The sequence below is a fragment of the Platalea leucorodia genome, assembly GCF_965183815.1.
Source record: "Platalea leucorodia genome assembly, chromosome: 3".
Taxonomy (NCBI): Eukaryota; Metazoa; Chordata; class Aves; order Pelecaniformes; family Threskiornithidae; genus Platalea; species Platalea leucorodia.
The window spans coordinates 1,549,378-1,572,164 of record NC_138825.1 but is presented as its reverse complement, the minus strand read 5'-3'; the positions used below and the strand labels follow the sequence as shown (position 1 = coordinate 1,572,164).

Sequence of the window (22,787 nt, the reverse complement as noted above, 5' to 3'; positions counted from 1 at the left end):
GGTGCTGCTCCCCGTGAGGTTCCCCCCCTGCCCGTAGCAGCCCCTCGCCGAGGGGAAGGTGGAAGTTGGTCGTTTTAACGCTTCGACGCTGCCAGCGGCGTTGTCCCAAGGCGTCTGCTGGCTTCGGTCCCGCCCGAGCGCCGCAGGGAAGCGCCAAGCCGGACCGCGGGGTTGTAAAACTGATTTTAACTCCCATGACGTGATTCGTTGTGGGGTGCGTTTCCCAGGACGGGGAGGTTTTTGTGCTGGGCGCTCTTACGCGTGAATACGAGGTCTCGTGCGCCAGCAGCGCTTCAGCTTGGGGGGGATAACGGGAGATCTCGGTGTTGGCGGTGCTGCCCTGAAAGACGTGCCCCTTGTTTGCTGTTAGTTTGATTCGGGATGCCAACAGAAGGGGAGTCAACAGGTTGCACAAGGTGTAGAGCTCGGTCATCTGCTCCGCTCTTTCCGCTATCGATTTATTTTTTCCACTCTTTCATCACTGGCGGTGACTGGAAACTCTGGTAGCCCAGAGGCTCCCCTGTGCGGTCCCGGAGGGCTGGAAAACCCCAAGGTTGTTTGTGCTCCCTTTCTGGTCTGACTGGGCGCTTTCCTGCCCGGGCAGGTTCTGGGAATTGCCCCGAAGTCATCCATTCTTCAGACAGATCCTAACTCGCTTTAGTAGAAGGAAATGAAGAGCGTTTTGGACACGTCAGGAAAGATTCTTGCTCCTGCTTTCAACTTGGGGGGGACCCCCTGTAGGGAGCCGTTTCTCCCCGGCGGGTCTGCCTTCCTTCACCTGCCTGCAGCTGTGCTGCTCTCGAAGCTCAGCCTGTAGGTCCCCGGGGGGAAGAGGCAGCAGCTATCTTCCAGCACGGGGCCCATCAACCCGCGCCTCCTCGGCTGGCCGCGAGAGTAAATCACGGTCAGAAGCGACAAAGTGAAAAAGAACATTTTTCGGTACAGGAGTGGTTATTTTACCGACATGCTGCGCGGGCATTATTCTAGCATTTGTTTTATCCAGCACACATTCAGTGTATTCATGTATTCTCCTTTTATTTTTTGAAGGCAACCTCTTATTTTGGGGATTGTGGACCAGCACACGAGCGAGGTCTGCGTGAGCGAGCAGGGAACGCACACGCAGCGCGGCTGAGAGCAGAGCCGAGGCAGGGTCGTGCTTCCCCACAAGGACTCGAGGCAGAGATTTCACTCCTGAAACGGGTCATCTTCCACTCATTCACGGTCTCTCTGCGGGGGAGATTTGTTTGTGGAAATGTAATTTAACCCACGCCAGACCTGTTCAAAGCCAGGGAGGATGAGCACCAGCCTTCCGGAGGCCAGACCCCCAAGGAGCTTCTCTTATTAAGGTGGGCTTAGATTTGGGTGCTGGATGGCAACTGTAAGTCGTGTCTGTACAGCTGTACGAGTCAGGTATTTATGACCAGGGAATGCGCTTGTCTGCCTCCGCGCAGGGAGAGGGAAGAACACCCCGCATTTCTTTACCACTTGGGAAAAATCTTTCCGAGACCGATCGTCTTATTTCACCCCTTCAGCCAAGAGAAACTTCCCAGGGACTGCCTGGCCTCGCACGCCGAGCCCCTGACTCCTCTCAGCCCTGTCTGTCGGCGGTGCAGATGTCTTACGTAAATATTGTCCCTGCTTTTGGATCCGGTCTTGCAGCTAATCAATAATTTGTGAACTTCAATGATGATTAAAAATTACCTCTAGAATGAATCCCTGTTGTCTGAAGTCTAATGGCTGCTGTATTTGAACAGTGTCTTTGAGTGGAAATGCAAATAAAGAGGTGGCAATAATGACACGACTCTCATCTTCTATAGAAAATTCCGACATCGTTTTCCGATATTCCGTCAGCAGGCCTTGGCAAGCAGCGGAGCTGCCATTCTCACCCAGCCTTGGGCTGCGCAGGAGAAGCCCCCAGGTGAGTTTCAAGCGTTCCTGTGCAGGTAAGCTGGGTTTGTCAAGTGCTATTTACTGACGTTTGTTCTTCCTGGGTGGATGAATCCTGTGTTTTGGGACCAGTTCATTCGTTGGACTCTTCTGGAAGTAAATATCTTAGATCAGTGGCATGTTTCACTTTCCCAAATCTACTTTCCGTTGATGCGATTGCCTTCGACTGATTGCAGATGATATCAGTACCGTTGCTGCAAATTTGCCGTCTGCCATTCGTGTTATTTTCCACGTTGCTGATTCTGAAATGAGCATGGAAACAACTCTGCCTCTCAGGCTGAGAAGCAAACCCGCATAATATCTCGGGCGTAAACCTAGGCAGACCAGCACAGAAACCTTCAGCCCTCCGGTTCTGCTTTCCGCGTACCAGAAAAGGCTTGTTTTTCCTCATTTTTGGTACTGACAGGTTCCTGCGCCCCAGGGCTTCTCTGGGAGAGGGTCGAAGCAGCAAGCTACTCTCAATTGCACATTTCTTTTAGGTTAGATTCAAATGTGTCAGAACATAAAATTATGTTGGAATGAATTATTTCTAGCAGTACCAACCCATGGTCTGTCGTGCCCTGTGGGTTTGCTGCCTGCATCTTCCCTGCTCCCCTCGCCCCCAAATCGGCTGTTGGCTGGGGAGGGATGGGAGAGGGCGGAAGAGAAAAGCACGGTCTTTATCTTTGTGGAGTTGTGTGCTTGCGGGGGGTTCGGAGGCAGGGTCGGAGCGTCCGCGAGCACGTTGCTTCCTGGGCAAGGGGAAGTAGAGGCTGAGGAATAGGGAGAACAGGGTACAACTTTCCTGTGTTTGGCAACAGCGTGGTTTGCTCATAAAAGAGCAAAAATTGGCCTTAGCAGCATGCCGAGGTGCTGTGGCTGCTTAGTCAAAGAGGTTGTGCTTCCCCATCGCGCTGGGGACTTCCCTCCTCTGCGGGGAAGAGGACTTCTTTACATTCTGCAAAATAACTATTCTTATCCTTTCCTCTGATCTAATTAACCACAACCGAGGAAAAAACTCCGGGTTCTGCCAGACTCTCTTCCCCTTTTTCAGTTTCCTCTGTCGCACTGCCAAGCTGTCAGAAAGAAGGATATGGTCAGGAGCAATGACTTTGAACTGAAATGCTGTATCATCCTGCTGCTGCTGGTTTGGTTTCCTTCTACTCTATGAGACAATAAAATGGGTTCTTCTGTTGCAACAGTCTGGCACTTTACCTTGGTATTTGGGGTAGTTTTCAACTAGTCATATGCCAAACGGTTGGTGGGTGTCTGTCTGACATCGGTCCTGAAATTCCCGCACCTTGCACAATCGCTTTGGAAAAGAGGCAACGTCGTGGGCTCGCACGCCTGGTAAAAGCCCAGGCAGGGCTCCGGCCAGCCCCGCAGCGTCCTCGAGGGAGGAAATCCTTGAGGGTGTGTGGGTGATGGCTACGCACCAGGCACTTGCAAACTCTTTTCCTTACCTCTTTAAAACCCTACTATTTTAGAAGTATAATGGAAATCTACTTGAGATCCCGCTGTTAAGTAATATTTCACTTATCTTCCAGGAATGTATATCGCCAACCTCACGTGCCCGCACCAAAAATCGTATTTGCAAGGTAGGCGTGCTAGCAGAAGGCAGATCTCCAGCCTGGTGTTGGCCACTCAGAGGCAGGTGGAGGTAGCCAGGCTTTGTCACGGAGAAGGCAACCTACCACACAGGCACGGGGAAGCCTAGAGGCCTAGCTGATACCGACAACTCTGCCTCAAAAAATGCCGATTGTAGAGCACGAGCATCTACCTTAGCGTCCTTAGAGGCAAAACAGCAAAGCTGACTCATGTCGGTAAGAATGTTCAGCAAAATAAATATATTGAGATGAACCCTACAGTGTTAATATTAAAAAAAAAGTCCTGAAAAGCAGCCTAGGCTGGGGGATGAAATAACAGTTGGAGGGGGGGTAAGGTAAGGTAACCGGAGGAAGGACTGTGATATTCATACGGCTCCGAGCAATCAAACTGAGGTAACGTTTGTGTCTGGACAAAGTCGGTTACGGCAGCAGAACGCTTGAGGGTTGCAGAGGCTGCTGGGGGCTCCCGAGCAAGGGTTGGTGGTTCGCGCTCTCGTTCTGCGGGCAGCTGAACTCCTCGCTTGAAGCTGGGCCTTGTTTATTTTGCCTTTTGAAAGCTGACAGTTACACCTTAATGACGACGATGATCACTGCAGGAGGTGTCGTACACAAGTCAAACAGGAAGTGCAAGACAAGATTTTAATCATTAAAAGTTTATCGATAACCTCTTATATACACATAGTTATACACAAAGTGGTTCACGAGTCCCTCATAGAATTCTGCTGGTGAGGCTGCTTGGCTGAAGGCTGCTCTCTGCCTTTGTCATCTCACAGGCGGGGCGGTGGTGGGGGAAGCGCCAGCGGGGCTGCTGGCGGCTACGGCGTCGTGGGCTGGCCTTTAGCTGGGCACGGAGAGCAGCCCGTGCTCATCTGCTGTATCCAGGATTTTACAGATGACTGGAGACTCCACCTGGAACAGACGAGATCAAAACGTTAAAAGACCAGGAAACCGCTGATAAACTTCTACATGAGACCGCAACAGAGATCGTGAGACTGATGACGACAGATTGCAAGAGGAACTGTACTCGAGCATCGCTTGTAAAATTTAGTAAGTGCTTTTTACTTTTGGGTAGGACCTCTGTAGCTTATTAACAAGGTAACTACTGTAATTAATAACGACCCCCCTTTCTCTGAGCAAATGCAATTGAACAAAAGCAGTACTTGTTCAGCAGCTACGTCTACGGGCTAAAGTACGCTGCAGGAGTCGGTGGTGAAGAGGCCCTGGGAGGAAGGGGCTGTTCTAAACCTGGAGACGCCCCCTCCGAGCTGGCACCTGCTCTTAGGGAACACGAGTATGTCTTTACGTACCCCGAGGATGTATTGGCAAGAATGAGGCTCTAACATGTATATGGTCACAGCATGAGGGGAATCGGATTCTTTACATCTGAAAACAGAAGAGAAATTGTGTAGTGTTTAGCGTGTCGTAAGCACAAGACCAAAACGGATATTTCCCTAGTATCTGTAGCATTTTCACTAAGCCAACAGTCACACACAAAACATCAGCTTACTAAAAAAGTTAACTTACTTCAATTTCACAGTCACCTGCCTTGGCTTGTCCGTTAAGTCGCAAACATCTCCATTTCCATAGAAATGAGACACCATCCTGCCACAAGAGATTGGAATGAAAACGTTTGGAAATACTACACACAATTCTTAAGCACACGGCTAACTTGGGTGATACAGCATCTCCTCCTTCTTCAACTATTTAACTCTAATATACAAAACAAAGAAGTAACGTGCTGTATTTCAGTTATTGCAGGAGCAAATAGTTGTTCACTGTCGGAAGATTTGTCTCTGCATCATACCCAAAGTGTTGAATTACGTTTTCTGATATTGCATGTTGATTAGGGGGGGGAAAAACCCAACGATAAATCTACACACGCTGCTCTTGACAGCTGCTTCTATCGATTTGTAAATGGAATATTGGCGCGCTGCAGAAGCGGGCCCTGGCGTTTATTCTCCTCTATCGCAAGTATGAGCCCAATTCAGGAATAGCTAGCCAGAGCAGTAACCGCGGCGGCTGCGGCCGTACCTAACGGTCTGCGTGCCGTCTTCTCTAAGGTAGTAGGTTCTAGCAGCGTTCTTCCTGGACCACTCAATGTGTTCCTCCTTGCTCCAGGTGCCCACAACCACGGAAGTCTTGCCACTTTCCTTATCCTAAAAAAGGAAAAGCTGATAATGCCACCTTGTATTACACGATTAGCAGTGAGGGTATTTTAATGATGTGTAGAATGTCATTTCTAGAGCAAATCTGCTGCTGTCAACATAACATGTTCTTGCGTTCGGGACAAACTATGACTGAATTTGTGTTAGCGTCAAGTTGAGGGTCTCTTCGGAGCAGCCATCCAGGCTGCGTGAGCTGACAGAAGTGTTTCAGTGACCAGAAGAGCATTCCTACAAAAAACCTCACATTTTTTTCAGCTTTGATTATCGTTGTGCTCTACCTGAGATGGCACCTACACCCCCCTGCATAAACTTAGGCAGCACATGGAGGATTTCTTTTCTGAAATCCAGCTTCTTAAACCCAAGATGTTGATCAGCCAAGAAAAGGAGGCTGCTTTTTTCAAATTGTGGACAGATTCTCTAACCCTTTTTTCCCTCCCAGCCACCTAGTGGCAGAACGTAAAACTATGTAAACATACCTCGTGGTACTGGTGAACGTATTTGCCGTAGCAGAATTCGTACTTCCACCAACCAACACCCTAGGGAGAGGTTATAAGCTCAGCGTTAAACCAAAACAAAACGCCCCAAACCAAACAAAACGCCCCAAACCAAACAAAACGCCCCAAACCAAACAAAACGCCCCAAACCAACCACATCCCTTTCCCTCCAGACCCTACACCATGGCTATTTCAGCTGTACGACTCCACGCCTATTAATCAGGTATGTGGATTCAAGGTTTGCACTGAGAGAGAATCTCCGATTAGGCTAACTGACGTAGGCACGGGATGGGATAAATGAGTTTAAGCAAAGACTCTTGCAAGAGCCAGAGAGGACTAAATCCCTTAAACTATTTGTATCCCCCCCTTCTTCATCTTTGAAGGAAATACTTTCCTCTTTCGCAGACAGGGAAAACTGCAGATGCCTCTTTTCTGCTGGCTCTTCTCTCAATAAGTTTTACCAAATTTTCTTTTTTCTTCTCACTAACAAAATTAGCACTGAAGAGTTCTCATGATCTACTTTCATTTCACTGTCTACTCAAATAAATTTAATTTCATCAGAAAAGTTAAAGATACCTTTGGCATAGACTTTGGTATATAAGCCTTCCCTCGATCAATGCAGGGAAAGGCAATTATTATGTGTATAAGAATGCAGCTATCGGAGTTCACGGAAAAACTAAACAAATACATAAATCGGTGCGTGCAATCGAGGCGTAGCTATTTCATTATGCAGAGCTTTATTGCTCACCCCGTGGAAGCAGTAGGAGCCACTAAGAAATTCCTTTATAAGTTGGTCATCGGTCAGTTTGGAGATGTGGGTTGTTCCCACAGTTAATAGCTGATGGCTTCCAACAGCAACAGGCTTATGAATGGAGGAAAATTTCTCTTCTTTTGTTGAATGCATTTCTTCCTGCAACGACAGTATAGACAAATACGCCCATTTAAATTTTATATCACCCTTGCAAAGTCTTATAAACTGTATGAAGTTACTTAATACTAAGTGAAGTAGGCTGTGGGCAAAAGCATGAAAGCCTTTTGTCATTGTTTTCACTGTCTTCAGCATAGCTGAAAAAAAAAAGAAATCTAAAGTCAAAAACTTGACATGTTTGTAAACTGTAGGCTACAAAGGCTACAGAAGTTTTAAATTAGCAGCCCAAACTTACTTGCTTTGTTTTCCTTCCAAATAAGGTAAGTTACAGATGATTTCAACAAGCTTAAAGACTGTCTGAAAGACTGACGTGGTCTTACAAAGCTGGGTAAGAGAACTTATTCCACAGAACTGAAAGTTGTATCCATTACAAAATGGAAAATAAATATTTTTTCTTTTTAAAATTAAAGAAATCCTACCTCCTTAACCCTTCTAAAAGGCATCTTCATCATTTCTTGCTGTTTCTCCAGCTGTTCCAGATTGTGGGGTTTAAGTGGGGATCCTGGCAGAGACTGGCAAAAGATGTCGTTGACAGGGGAAGCCCTGAACCTGCCCAAACAAGTTTGCAATACATCACTTATTACGCCTTAAAGACATACTTTTTTACTGCTCTAAGTTTCTGAGCTGGGCTGAGGTGTGTATTTTTTTTTTTTCCTTGTACTTGCACCACCTAAGCCAAAGCTACGCTGTTCTTACGACCGATGTAAATACGCTTTTTGCTCAGCACAGTCTCCCTCCTAATGCTGCCAGACAACTGGCAACGCAATCTAACCCCTCTTCGGCAAAAGGAGAGAGAGTCGCGTACTGAAAGGCAAACCGCACTGTACGCGTACCGCGAACGTAGTGTCAGGGCTCCGCAAAACTCCCTCAGAAGCTAGGAAACGGCAAAAGTTAAACCTGATAGATGCAGTTCCAATATAATTAAAATAATACGTATGGCTGTTCAGACTGCATATATACCCGTCGTTCCTTTATCGCTCTCTTCATGAGCTGTGTCTGCAAAAAGCAGCTCATTTCAGGAATGAAAAAGCCAAAAGATGAAGCAGAGTTAACACAGCTTCCTCCTTAGTTCACACAAATGAAGGCCTCCCTGAAACTCCAAATAAGCCTTAACAGAAAATAGTTAAGGAAAGCGAACATCAAAATGAAAATCATGCTGACAAGGGAAGCATTTGTTCCGTTTTCATTGCTCGTCTCACTGAGAAGATCCGAAAGCTGATTTACAAAACCACCGTGCAGGCTGCTTCAGAGGCGAGGTGGCTTTCTGGGATGTCCTCCTGGGAGGAGGCTGTAACGCGCCCCCGTAGCTGTGCAACGGTCACCACTGTAGTTAAAGGAATATGAAAGCGTTTCCTAAATAGTAACTGCACGCTGGATTAAATAAGCCCTGTACCAAAGCAGCCTAGTTTTATCTGAATTTTACTTAAACAACATTAAGACTGTTACAGTAGACAAATATTACTTTTCACTGCCTTCCTCCCCGTCCCCAGTTCCCACCAATTTAAAAAAAAGTCCAATTGTACCCAAATAAGAACGAGAACCAATGGATATGACTTTTGCTAAGCCAGTGCAAGCCCGTTATTGGATAAGACGAGGGGCGCAGAGGGAAAGCGCTGGTGGCTAACGCTGCTCAGTGCTGTTTCAGGAACACGCGATGGGAAAAGCGCACTTAACTTAAAATAGGGTTGGTTCGCTGTTACCTCTGCTGACACTGAGCAGCGTTTCCAGCCTGCTGTCTCCGCCTATCTTTATTTACTAACATGACGTAAGTGGGAGAATAAAGATCTTGTATGTTTATTAGAAGTATTTCCTGCTAGGGCCCCGGAAGCCTTCCATGCCTTCCCTTTGGAAGGAGGTAGCAGGTCGAGATTTTATTTTTATCGAACGATAGAACAATTTGCCTGGGCACTTTCTATTTTTCTACAGATAGAGAGGCTTAAAAGACTCCTACAGTAAACAGATAATAGTGCAATAGACAAGTGCAACAGGGAACACAGTATTGCCAAACCCATCTACAGGAGAAAATTAATTGATACTAAATATTTAACAATAGCATAACTACTTTAATCTAACTGGCAAGCGTTTATAAAATGCACGATTGAGGATTTTGTCCTTTAGACTTTGTTGGCTATTTCAGAACAGTGATTAAATGCTCACTTGTCCTGACATCTGTGCACACGGGGAATTCAGAACTCCTGTCGTTATTTGCCCCTTCATTTCTACGTCATAGTCACTGTTTACACCCCTTGAAAGGTCACAAATCTGTATGACTGAGACAAAGGGTATCCCTTAGATGCATGGTACAATTCGGGGGGGGGGGGGAGAATCCTAAACTTGATTTTTGGAAAATAACACTGAAATTGTGAATTCTTCATATGAAAGCGACTTACACCGCTGAAGGTAAGGCAATAAAGCAGGCCAGAGACAGATGGGAGCTCCTGAAGTTGGGAATACTGCTAAAATAAATGTTAAGGTTATGGCTGAAGACCATACTTTTGTCTTCTGAAATTAGAGAAGTTGAAGTCTACGCGCACATATAATGCACATATGCAATCTCCAGTCTTTGAATAGCATGAAGATGATCTCCCCAAGACCTTGAAATCATAAACTAGGAGGAGACAGGGTGGTCTTAACCTGCCTGCAGCCTTAAAGCCCTGGTTTGTGTTTCTCCAGAATGACAGGGCTACAAACTCACCTGTTGAAAATAAAGTTACACTTCCCATCTGCTTCTCATATGGGATCGATCACTAGAGGCTTACAAAATGCAAATATTGTGCAACTTCCCATGAAAATTTAAGACTTGGCAAAACTGCACTTGCCAAAGTAAGCACCTACAAGTGTCACAGCTCTGTCCCAGAAACCGCAGCTGGATATATGACTTGCATAAACAGGTACGTGCATGGAAAGGGGTGAAAATTTGAAATGATAATGTTAGCCAAAACTTGAGTACCGTACCTGTATTTAGGATGGCTGCATAACAGAGGTGTCAATATAACCACTTCATATTCGCAGGTCGTAACTTCTGCTACCGAAAGAATCTCGTGTTTAGCTTCCGGATGACAGATGTACATCACTGTACTTGATCTGGGTAGGTTTTGTCTCAGGCTACAAGGCGTGCCGTTTCCCATTTCTACAGGATAGTACGGGGTCATCTGCCCTTCTATATTTTTTGTAGGTATCTAGGTGAAAGAAAGTAAAAGTTAAGAATCACAGTAAAGCTCCTTTGACTCTTCTGAAACAAAAATATTACTGCACTGTGCAGAGCCAGCATTACTGGATTGACACCAGCCCCTGCGTAGTTACTTGGTGTTTCTGCAACACCCAAACACGTTCTGGCTTATTGCCTCCAGCACAGCACTGCACAAACGCAGAGCCACACGAGCTCTGCCTGCAAAAGGGGCTGGTTTCTCTGCACAGGCTGCCCGGTGGTTCGGTTCTGAGAAAGCTTGCCAGCTGGGCGCAGTGTTCTGGGCGGGCACGGAGCCAGCTGTGTTCGCCCTGCAGCCTAGGAGACAGGGAGATGCGAGTAGCTCTGCCAGACTCCGCTCGGGTCTGGCCAGGCCATGAAGAAGCTAAAAACACCCCTGCAGAGTCACCCCGATACCTGCGCTGCACCTCTCGGCGTACCCAGCCTGGGCCGGTCCTCATCCAGAGTACCCCACGCCACCCGTTACTGCGGCTAACGAAGGTAACGATGTACACAAAGTAAATCCCACTTCTGAACAGGCTTTAAGTGAGCTCTCTTCAGGCTTGTTCCCTCCTATGTTTCATCCAGCTGCCACTTCAAGAAATTAATTCCCCAAACTGGTGAAAGTCCCTCTTTTAGGCCTTTTTCTACCTGTCAAAGTCCCTCTCTTAGGCCTTTTTCTACCCGTGTTGCTCAGGCGCTCCTTAGCTTCCACTCACTTATCCACTCTATGCTTCGGTGCTCAGTCAGAGGTGGGAAATGAAGATACGTTCTGGTTGCGTACAAAAGAGCTGGCAAAAAGGGTACCAGTGCCCTCCCTTTCTATCTTTCTGAATGAAACGGCTGATTTTGCCTTAGAAATTGAAAAATTATGCCTACGCGTGTCACTGAAGGTAACTGTTCAAGAAACCTAAGCGGAGATAGCTGCTGTTTGCACACAACTGAGAGGCAGCCCAGCAGGACTTAAGATAAATCTCCAGCCGCAGCGGGTTTTGGTTACTTTAAGCAGCGCCCAGCTGTGTTATCTGTTGTTTCCTTTTCTGTGTTATCTGTTGTTTCCTTTTCTGTGTTATCTGTTGTTTCCCTTTCATGGCTAGAGATTCCACACAAATTGCAAGTCTAAATTCTTTGCAGACTGAAACCAAGACAGCGTACGTACATCATAAATACCGCCAAAAAAAAAGTCAGTAAAAGACTTAACTTCCTCTGAAATTAAAAAAAAAAAAAAGTTACACTACAAAGAACCTGGTTTTCTTTAATTTCAGAGAGGCCTAACTGCCACTGCCATTAGAATGGGCCACATTCTGACTTGGGTCTGCCCCCCAACTACCTCCAAAATGCTCAGCGGGCACGTACGTTTTCCGAGATCCACTGCAGAAGAACCCCTCTGTGCTACGTACATCGGCATTACAAAGAACACGTAGACAAAAATTTCATTTCAGAATTAGAACGACGATAACTGGAAATAAGGTAGGCGCGTGTCTGTCCACAGGTCAAATCTGCTATTGCTGATTCCGAACCCCAACGTGCTTCAGGTACGTCCACTGTTTTGCTATAAAGTTGAGTTTGAGGGCCTCAACAAATGGAAAAGTTCTCTAACGGAAAAGGGAAGCACAGAGTTTTATGGGATGGCTCATCAAGTCAGCTACGAAATCTTTTAGGGATTTTGTGCTGTAGGATTTTGTTAAGTGTTTCTCCCTACCCAAAATGCATGGAAGTGTCATGAAGGGAGTTGGGATCTCTGATGCAGCTGGAAAAATAACTGCCGCTAGACCATAATGTGACTTTGGGGTTATGTGTACTGTCTTCATGGAAGAAGAGTATATAATTCATCTCTTTCAAGTTTAAGATTAGCATAACTTTAATATAAGTAAGTACAAGGGCAAGAAATTTGACTAGCTAGACTAAATAAGCTTTCTGAGCTGGGACTGGTAAATTGGAAGCGAGAAGAGCGCAGCTCAGGAACAGAGGTTCATTTTTTGGTACTCATTTTGCTAGGGAACTAATGACATAATCTCATCGTATATAAATTGCCTCCACTATTGACGGCAAAAGTTAAAATAGATGTTTTTCACTTGCCTCTTTTGCACTCTCTTTTGGATTTTCCTTCTCTTCTTGATCTAGGGAATAATTAAGAATGAGGTAAGCATAAAGTCTGTGAACTTGAAATAAAATGAAATTATATACAGAGAAGTTTGTACGTTTCGTGTGTTTGCTAGGACCTTGTGGATACACTGCCAAGAGTCAATTTCATGAACTTGCAGGTGCAAAAGAGGAAAGAAAGGAAACAAACAGTGATCTGGGGTCCAGAGCAAACAGAACAAAATACGAGTTAGCATCGCCTTGAAACAGTTTTGAGTTTGTAGGACAGGCCAAGTCCAGCCCCAGCACCACCAGAAGGCCGGTCGGGGCGGGAGAACATGTCACTGCTGCTCTTCTGCGAGGGGCAGCTGACTACTCTTTTCAAAAAAGTGAGTGAATTACAGGCTGGGACAGTAAACAGGCAAGTACCTCAGCCCACCCACGAGCCAGCCTCAGAGGTACGCTTCTTGTAGGAAGAAGTGAGGCCAGACTGTGTCCATACTAATATGCCACACTAATACGGGTGCCGCACTAACGAGCGGAAGCCTCGTACGGGGCAGGGGCTGCGAGTTGTCACAGGCGAGAGCTACCCTTAGCCTCCGGAACCGCTTCGGGAGGTAGCCCGGGCTCCGTTCGGAATCAGGCGAGCAAAAGGCCGCTCTGCTTTGCTGGCACCCATTCAGCTGTTCCAAGCTTACTGTATCACGCTCATGGATTCGGCTCACAATGGTTTGAGAAACCATCTATGTTACTTTTTTTTTTTTTTTAAGAGAAGTAGCGTGAATTGCTGTATAGGAAGCACAGAAAGAATACAGTCTGCCACCTAAGCGGAGAGGACAGGGGGTCAGCGTCCTAAAAGACTCAGATACGATGACTTGAAGTATCATCGCACAGAACTTCAGCATCTAGCCCCACAAAAGAACGGGTAACTCAAATTAAACATTTTCTTTTCTGTACAGCAGCATCTAGGGAGAATTTGGCATCTCTGCACAGGATTAATGACAGCACGAACAAGCACTATAACTCGCTAATAAAGAAATGCCAAACAATGCAGTTTCTGAAGCCGTTATTTCTTTTCAGGACTAACTGAAGTTAGTCGTTATTTCTTTTCAGATACCTAACTGAAGGCCATAGGTAGAAATTCAAAGGAACGGGATTAATAGCGTTAAATCCCCTCCAAGACGGAGGCCTTCAAGTTAATCACTTTTAGGAAGAGAAAAATGGTGGTGCCCACCTTTTATGTACTAGCCTAGAATTAAAAAAACAAAAAAAAAACCCCACTAGATTATGTTTTTTCTATTGTTTCTATCAACTGATAAATGAACGCTTAGTCTCTGGATTTTTAGAGTTCTTTAGACTAATATACTGCCAAAGTGCTCAGCCAGGAAAGCAGACGTTGGCAGGCGCGACCACAAGAACTTCCAGCATCTACAATAATTTATGGGCAAAAAATGCGAGTGCTCAGAAAATTAGTTATTCTCAACCGCAGTTTGAGTTTGGGGCTCAGCTACCCAATTTCCGCCAAAGTCCCGCTTCAGGCACTTCAGCATTTCTGAAGGTCTGTGCCAGAATTCCTAAAAAAAGACTCAAACAGTTCCAAGGATCGAGTCTACCCGCAAAGGCTGTACGCGGTTGGGTTTGCAGATTATATTTCATTACAGAACAGCAGAGCCCAAGACGTGCTGCACGCTCTGCCCTCTGCTCCGTTTGAAAAAGACCTTCTCCCCACCCAAAAAAAGAGTGGCAACAGGCTACATTACCAAAGCCTGGTCTGTCGCACATTGGTTCCATTGCCTGTATTATGTGTTTTCTTTCCCTGACACTAATTATTGCAGATTAGTTAATCTAATCAATTAGACAGCATGGCAAAACTGACAGGATGTACGCGATGTAAGGTGCTGAAAAGGAATTGAAAACAACGCATTCTGCTAAGAAGAGTAACCTACAAAATTCTATTCTATTGCACTGGGAATCAGTTTTCAACAGCGTATTTCTCAAGAATAATTAAAAACCAAACAATTAATTAGCATCAGCAAAATAAAATAATCTAAGACAAACCTGGTTCTGATAATGGGTTCTTTATCATCATATTCCCCAGATAGTATTCTTGGATGTTTATTTTCTACAATCAAAAGGAGTTAAAACAAATTTCAGTTACCTTTTTCCAGACTTTTTAAAGTGTACAGGAATTCAAGTCTTGCAGAGGAGTTAAGCAAGAACAGGCCAGCGGGAAAGGGGGTTGAAACTACTGAATTGTAAGAAGCCTACCTGTCCCGTTTCCTTCTCCTCATGATACTGACGGATGTGTTTTCCGTGGCAGACCTCGTAAGTCCAGTAAGATTCGATCTTAAAGCAAAAAAAAATTGTTTAGATACATTACCCCCCCCCCCAAAAATTCTGGCTTTTGCAGCAATGAAACGCAGCCCAAGCAGGTGGTCTTGGGCACCCTCAAAAACAACAGCACCGTGAACAGTCTCCGTGTTCCCCAAGCATTTTGATGATGTTCCAAATAAACACAACAGGCAAAGTTTCCTTAAATTTCCCACAGATATAACAAAGGAAAAAAAAAAAATTAGCTAAGATGTAAAGACTAAATTTGCGGCAAAATCACTAGGGCTAAGCTGTAGTGACTCAGCACAGAGTGGTTCTGGCAACTGCCGTAGATATGGGCTGTTTACCAATTGCACTTGACCCACCCTTCCTTCCTCAAGGACTTGTGTGGGATGTTGCGTAGATATAATAGTTGGCCACTTTCGCTCTCTCCGGTTCCCAGTACCGGCTTGTTTGGTATTCGGCTTGTTCTTGCAATGTAAGACACGAGCCTTTGAACTGGGACGACAGCTGGTGCAAAACTGGAAACCTTTCAGAACATCTAGAAGCACGTTTGTTTTGGTCTCCTAACACCTTCCGAGAAATGCTTTGCATTAGACTGTCACGCATTACGGCCTAACTCCTGGAAGTAAAGGTTTTAAATCCACATTTTTAAATTGCTATTATAGCAACCCAATTTATTTCAATCCCGACATCTTCAATTACATAGAATTTTATCAGCAATATTAAGATATAGTCGTAAAGTTGTAGCGACCTTATTTTGGATTAAATTAGTACCTGAAGTCTGAGACATATTTATCCAAACAGTTTACTACATGAAACCTTGAAATGGACTGGATTGTAAACTTTTGATCAGCACTTAATTTATCAACACAGAAGTAACGTACTCTATACGAACAGCTACTTTGCTTAAAAAGAGGGTCCAGCAATTCTCCTGGAGTAGGACCTTTATAGTCCTTTTCTTCTTCCTAGAATAGAAGGATATTTCATTACATTAAAATTAATAGTAGTTTGGTTAGTTAATATTCATCTGCAATAGTAGGAAAAAAAAAAAAATCATATAGCGAAATTAAAAGGTACAAGACCTCATTAATTCCTGCCCTGAAGGAGCTGTGTGGTGATTAGGAAAAAAAAAAAAAAAGGTAATTTAGTTTAGTAAGAAGGGGCAAATAAAAGTCACAAATAAAGTACTCAAAACAGGAAAGTTTTGTGGTTTAAAAAATGCACACGTGGCAAAAGAGCAGGAGCTCTCAACTTGCTCATGTCCAGAGTGGCAGCTTGGGGTGCGAATAGGAAAACAGCATCGTTAATCTTTCTTTTGATTTGTTAGTCAATGCTGATGCCGTGCTGATGCAGTATAACTGGAACATCACGCAGCTTTTACGTAATTTAAAAAAAAAAATTATCACAAAAGCTTAAGTTTATTTCTGCGTCATTTTTCTCTATAAGTGTGCATGCTATTGAAGAGATTTCCACAGAGTTCTGCAGTACTAAGGATTTCTCACCTACGCTGAAGCACTCCGTGCTGTCAGTCGCTTAAAGGATGAGGGCTGAGTCAAAACGGAGGCCCCTAACGCAGGAGCACAGCTTGTCTGCGCAAGCTCTCGGGGCGTGAAAAAGAACGAACCGTTGGAGGAACAAATGACCAATGACAAACCTCACCAAAGGCCTCCGCAATCCACCTTCTCTTGTACAAATTATTTATAGACTTTTTTTTTAATTATTATTTTAACCCCACATTACACATTCAGATTTCCAATTAAGGAACAGATGACAGAGAATAAAGCTTATATTACTGGTGGTAGAAGCACTACTGGGATAGTATTTTCAGATACAGCAGTTAGGACAGCGGTGTTAACAACCTTTATAGTTGTTTACTGGCCTAAAACTTGACAGTATTACTTAAAATACAAGCATTTCCCAATCAGTGATCGACCTAGCAATAAAGGGAACATTAAAGCAATTGTTTGGTGACAAATAAGGACTTCAAGATTGTTCAGACTGGCCTCACTTAGTATAGAGCTAGTATGTAATACAAAGTACTATAAACTGTGAAATTGTGAAGCACCCTACAGATGATTTTCCTCTTACAGGAAAAAAAAAAAAAAGACTTTACTTAGAAAAAAAAAAAGGAACTGAAAAGATACTGTAAAGACTTGTCTACAGCTTATAATTACAAAAAAGACTTGACTGAACTTACCTCATTGCCACTTGCTATCAGCGGAAGTATACATTTATATTTTTCTTTATCCACAGTAGTCATTATAATGTAGTTATCCTCTTTGTACAGGACACCAGTTGTGGGCTAAGAAAACAACCAACCTACGGATTAGTCAGGTGGGGTTTTTTAATGCTACTTGGGGTTTTTTAATGCTCCTGAATTCACGAGCGGTACAGTTAATTCATAGGGCACAGTTAATTCATAGGGCAGGGGGTCCAGACTATACCCTGGGTCTTAATTATATCACAAGACCAGGCTTTGGCGCTTAAGCTCGACACGGCTTGCTGGTGTTTGCTTGCCTTCTCCCTTGCTCCCATCCTACCTAGCTGCATTCCTGCTCTCCTCCACGCTCACCTCGCTCCTGCTCGCGTATTTCCCATTCTTATGGGAGACCTTTATTAAAGAAGCACCCCCCCAACCCTTATATTTTGCAACCAGCCATTCCCACGCTGACTTTCAGGCCAGATTCCCCTGGGATTTTCCCAGCTGCCGGACTCAGCCCGAGGCCTAACGCTCAGCCTCCGGCCCGCTGCGTGTGCGGGTACTTACTGCTTGCCACCGTGACCCCAAAGGCGGGGTGATGTGTAGGCAGGCACCAGCCAGGCCCTGCGGAGAACACCCCAAAACCGACATACCCTTTTTATGGCATAGGGGCTTTTAAAAATAAGCGCCAAGCGTGAGGGGGCTCCGGCCCTGGGACCCAGCTCCTGCCGCCTGGGTTACCCTGTAAGAGTTACAACCCTCCGGCTCCTCGAGCGAGGGGAGCTCCACAGAGGGGGTGAGCAGGGAAACCCCTCACACGGAGACCCCTCACACACCCCCCTCCCATGCACCCCCCGCCCCGGTACCGACCAGGCTGAACTCGGTGCCGGGCCAATTCACCCTGAAGGGGATGTCGTCGCTGAGCTGAGGGAGAGCGCGGCCGCCCGCCGCTACCGCCGCCGCCACCGCCGCCAGGAGGCCGCAGAGCAGCGCCCGGTGCCGGCACCCCCTCATGCCGGCCGGCGGCTCGGGGGAGCAGCGGCGGGCAGGGGCGGGCAGCGCCGCCGCCACGTCTGCTTCCGGCGGGGCGGGGCCGCCGCCCATCAACATCCGGGGCAGCCGCCGCGCGCCGCTGGCGGGAAGCGGCCGGTGAGTGCGGGAAGATGGCGGGGGGAGTCGCCGTTTGCGTGTGGAAACCCCCGCCCTGCCCCGCAAAGCGGGGTGCTGGGGGGGTGTTGCGGCCGCGCCGGGCTCGTTACCGGCTGTGGTGGCGTCGGGGAGCGCTTACGGGGACCCCCCGCCGCCCCGCAGGTGCGGGGCGTTCGCGCTCCGCTGGCTGAGGAGAAGCCTCTCGGGGGTGATGTCTGCAGTCGCGCTCGTTCTGTCGCTGATTTCAAACCGCCGCAGCGTAGGCTTTTCAGAAAACGAGGACCCCGACCCGTTTTAATCCGTCTTTTCCGAATGTCGTCTGTCAGGCGGCGACGAGGACGGGCTCCTCGGTAGTTCGCGCTTCTGCCGCGGCTCCTCGGGACCCAAGGCCCTGGAAGCCACCCCGAAGGGGAGGCCCTGCCCCGAGGCATCGCCGCAGCAAATGCGGGCGGGCCGCTGCTGTTTGGTACCGCAGCCGTGTTCTGGGGGCTGGGCTGTGCGGGCGGAGGGGACCGGTACCCTGCGTCCGTGCAGCGGCAGTGCTCGTCCGCTTCTGTGGCCGGGGGGGGTGTGTTTTCCTCTGTTTTTTTCTTTTTTTCACAAGTTTTTACTGATAGAGGAGTGCCAGCAAGATTTCTGTGCTATAGGATAACTCTGGGAGACACGAAAAAGTAAGGAGCACCATTTAATATTGCAGTAAATATAACGAAGCACTTACTTTCATCTCCAATTAAGACTGAGCTATAAGTTGAGACACAGCTGGAATGAAGTGGAGACTCTGGGGGAAGGAGAAAAGTGGGGCAATTTACTGCCTGCTTAGCAGTTGGTGATGAGGTGACATATGGAGCTAGCGGTAGCGTTTTGGCAACGTATAGCAATTCTTAATGACCCCTAATGAGCAGAGCGGGCACTGAAATGTTTAGTGAGAGAAGTATATGAAGGCAAAGGAAGCAGATGATACCGGGAAAGATCCCAGTGGCGGTGGGGAAAGGTGACTCTGGATGATGCGTCGCGAATTCAGGTGGTTTGGTTTACGGTGTTTTGTTTCAGGCCGCTCTTCATCACTGTTTTGCCAGTAGAGCGATGTGTGTGCGTGCTTTTGCTTTTACATTGGGTAAAACCGGCTGAGTCTGAACTGTTTAAGTAAACGGTTTGTAATCCCTTGGTTGACTTTTGCCCTGATCAGAGGAACAATTTCCAGCTGGGGACAATATAAGTGAGAGAGCTTAAAACTCTACTGAATGGCTGCATCAGGTCTAGTCAATACTTTTGAGCTTTGCTGCTGTAATTTTCTTGTTTAAGGGTGTAATTTTTTTTTTTCCCTGTTAAACTGGTGTTGAAGTAGCTATAGCTGTACTGGGAGAGGAGTTCTTCCAGTTAAAGCACATGCACAATGAGAGGAAAGTGCCAGAATACCTGCAGAGAAGAGACCTTGGTTGCAAAAGGCCAGAAAGATGCAGGTAAGACATTTGTGCGAGACAAGGGAGGGCAAGGATTAAAGCTGGAGGGGCAAGGAAATTAATGTAAGAATACTGAGGGAGTGTGAAGTTGGAATAATCAGGGCTGTACTGTAGTTGGTAATCAAAGTGAGCGTATAGTCCACGTCCAGCTTTTGCAGAAGGCTGTTGGAGAAGCCTCATTACTTGAAAAGCAGTCTCTTTCTAATCTTGTGACAATTATATACTTGCATAGTAGAAAGTCAAGATGCAGGGCCCTGCTGGGGGCTTGCTATCCTGATGTCTGTGTGCATCCCCTCTGCCAGTCAGTGGCTTGGCTGAAGAGAGTGGAAAAACACCTCGTAAGGACTTTTTTTGTTACACAGAACAGACATACAGAAATAGATCGGATGGGGGAGCTGTAGTAGTCAGGTTTTTTCAACGTCCTCAGCTGCTTGGTTTGAGTAAAGCCTGTACACACATGCATACCAGAAGGAAGGGATGGGAAAGGATACAAATCAGAGTTAAACATGACGAACTTCAGGAAATAATGATATAAAATAGTGACGTGATACTGATGGGAGATGCTGCCATCATTTTTCTAACTGTGTTTTTTTAGCTCTTAAGGGTAAGTGGTGTTCAAAATGTTGGGTTTTTCTGCTTGTAAGGGGTAAGTTATCCGTGATATTTTGAGAAAACAAGCACTTTTTTTTTTTCTTCTGCTTCTTAGCAAAGTTGCCTGAAACATTCAGAATTGTAGAGCTTCTGCTAAGGCTGTATGTTTTCCTTTTTTTGTCAGTTGTTAAAGAACTGCAGTATGACGTGATGTTATTCTTGCATTTGTGGTGAAAATTGTTTTACTGAACATGGTAAAGTGATTTTAAGAATTACCAAACAATGCGTTCTTCTGCACGACTAAACTGCACTTTAGTTATCTTGGTGAAGTTTTTTTTTTATCTTTGTGAAGCTTTTAGTTACCTTTGTGAAGGATTTTCATCAAATTTTAGTTTCTAGAAAGCAGCCTAGTCTAGAAGGTCTGGTCTCTATGTACCCTTGTGAAAAAAGACATTTGAAAGCATGAAAGTGGGGATAAAGATGTAGTGATACAAAAGTAAGGAAATCATTAACAATTCTTCTTTTTGTGTAGCGAGGGCATGGGAGTTAGCTTTGTTTTGTTTCGAAATGGTCTGTGACCCTCCAAACTTTGGTAATTAGTTTATGCACAAAGCTGTTAAACCTAACTAATGGATAAAAGCAAATCGAGGTTTATGTGTATAAAAAAAAAGAACTCTAAGGGTTCTCTGTGTGAGATATCACAGATATGCAGGTATACCTGAATGGTCCAGCACAGTTTCCAATTTAGAACAGGTTAGGCCAGGCCTATCTGATCTTTGTTGCTTGCTCATCTATGGGAAATAGGGAGCAGATAAATGGTTGAAGGAGGAAAGACAGAAATCATTACTGGGGATGCTACAAAGAATCTGGTGATTACAGAATGTTTTCATTTCCCTTGTCCATGAGTTTTCTTGTGTTAAGAAATGCCAATCCGTTTACAGAAGCTTTATGATTATGTCAGATGACACATTAATTTTGAAAGTGGCAGTCAAAACGGGTATGAAGTGTGCTTATTATTAAAAGCTAGACAAAATTAAGTAAAATGTTGCATATTCAGGTTATAGATGCATCTATTCACAGAAGATGATTGCATATTTAATGACTTGCTATCAAATGGTTAATTGCTCATACTACGGAATATTAGAGAGTACATAAGCTACTTTTCAGTATCTGCTTTTTTATTTTAATTCACATTATAGCACAATCAAATTAAACTGTCTTATTGCAGTCTTTGTACAAACCTTACATTTTTTTTTCCCTGTAACTTAAATTAATATAGGACTTTTATTTGGGAGATTCCAAAATAATTTACAGATATATCAGCTTACGTACTGCTCAGTGGTAATCCCTTTCAGCATCACAGGGAGGGTGTCTCTTGACCAACTGCTGGGCAAGTTCCTTTTCCTACAAATGGCCTTAGAAATTTTACTGTGCAGTCACACCAGGGAAGACCATCGCTGCATACTCCTACGTACTGCTTCCTTCGTGCGTGGAAAGACAGAGGTCCACGCTGAATATGCAACATTTTACTTTATTTTGTCTAGCTTGTCAGATTGGAGTCTGTGGATCCCAGGGAGTAAAATCTGACAGCATGGATAGGACTACTGTTTCCTCAGACACTGTTTGGAACCAAGTTTAGAGGTAGCTTCGTGTGTGTGGTGGTATAAGGGCACCGTATCTAAAATCTCTATAATTTGTCACAAATTTAGATTTCATTCTAACCAGCAGAAAAAAAAAAAATTGAGCATATATGGCATATAAAAAGTATGTTAATTTTTTTGTGGTGAGTAACAGATCTGAAAGCATACTGAGCTTTTGTTAGTGACTGAAGCTGTAGGAAGAGTCGTGGCTCAAATCCCGTACAGCAAGAACAAATGTGTATTTCCAGTTTTTTAATTAATTCCTCATCTCGACACAGTTTAAGACTGCATAACAGTAGCTTGCTCTTGTATATTGGCTTTCATCATTAGATCTAACAGCATTTTATAACGAGATGCAATTAAGACACACATTGATGTCCATCCTAACATGGATACACTTTAAATAAACATAACATTTCTGGGAATTTCTTCAACACCATTAGTAAATGTGGTGCGTTTTTATTGTACTGAAGTTGTATGCACAAACTGGAATGTATCATTACAGATATTATTGCAAGTTTTATGAATCTGGAAAGAAATGAACCAACGATGTCCTGAGTATAATTAAAGATACAAGATACAGAGCCGTACATAATCACAATGCCCCAACGCAGTGCTTAAATAATTAGAGTTTTAAAGAGGGAATCATCACGGATGTTTTTGGATCATTAGTGAGTGTAAGCATCCCCTGCCCTGCCCTGTTTTAAGGAACACGGGTAAGTCTTTGGGGAAAGAATTTTAAAAAATGTGTGGAGTGACATGCCATTGTACATCTTTTAACTTTACTACAGCTTGCTTGAATCTGAAGTAAGCACAAGAAAGGAAGTGCTGTTGTTGGCTGGGTCTTTTGGAGGGTACTGTTCTTTTCAACACTTAAATATTCTTGAAATAAATCATACATAACACTTTTAGTAACAGTTAAGTATCCAGTAACGCTTAAGAGTTACTCCTTAAGTCACGGTGAATAAACGCATGCGTAATGGAGCACGTTCATGGATGCTGATTTGGGTCACGGTTACCGCTG

At 45.1% G+C, this 22,787-nt stretch overlaps 2 protein-coding genes across 8 annotated transcripts in view; one reads left to right on the top strand and one right to left on the bottom strand.

Annotated features, from left to right (window-relative positions):
- Positions 1 to 9: 9 nt before the first annotated feature.
- Positions 10 to 17,983, bottom strand: ERLEC1 (endoplasmic reticulum lectin 1). Of its 4 annotated transcripts, XM_082306524.1 has the most exons (14): positions 17,794 to 17,982; positions 16,921 to 17,025; positions 15,608 to 15,688; positions 14,658 to 14,735; positions 14,448 to 14,511; positions 12,387 to 12,427; positions 10,076 to 10,299; positions 7,540 to 7,669; positions 6,941 to 7,102; positions 6,175 to 6,234; positions 5,565 to 5,689; positions 5,058 to 5,135; positions 4,841 to 4,916; positions 10 to 4,442 (listed from the first exon to the last, which is right to left on the bottom strand). In XM_082306524.1, exons 1-14 carry the CDS (start codon positions 17,935 to 17,937, stop codon positions 4,371 to 4,373), a joined length of 1,440 nt encoding a protein of 479 aa, XP_082162650.1. In that variant the 5' UTR covers positions 17,938 to 17,982; the 3' UTR covers positions 10 to 4,370. The 4 variants fall into 4 exon arrangements, with proteins under 4 accessions (XP_082162650.1, XP_082162651.1, XP_082162652.1 ...); XM_082306525.1 differs by lacking the exon at positions 15,608 to 15,688 and having other exon boundaries at positions 17,794 to 17,983; XM_082306526.1 differs by lacking the exons at positions 12,387 to 12,427; positions 14,448 to 14,511 and having other exon boundaries at positions 17,794 to 17,983.
- Positions 17,984 to 18,044: 61 nt separating this feature from the next.
- Positions 18,045 to 22,787, top strand: part of ASB3 (ankyrin repeat and SOCS box containing 3) — a gene marked incomplete at its 3' end in the record, with an annotated part of 31,351 nt that continues 26,608 nt past the window's right edge. For 3 of the 4 annotated variants that reach the window (XR_014227722.1, XM_082307367.1, XM_082307370.1), the window contains exon 1: positions 19,410 to 19,532. Coding sequence is in view for 2 of the 4 variants with exons in the window: in XM_082307367.1 (XP_082163493.1) it covers positions 19,527 to 19,532 (6 nt within the window). Of the gene's footprint in view, positions 18,073 to 19,409; positions 19,533 to 22,787 lie in introns of those variants that run through there. The other variant, XM_082307368.1, reaches the window with a different exon arrangement.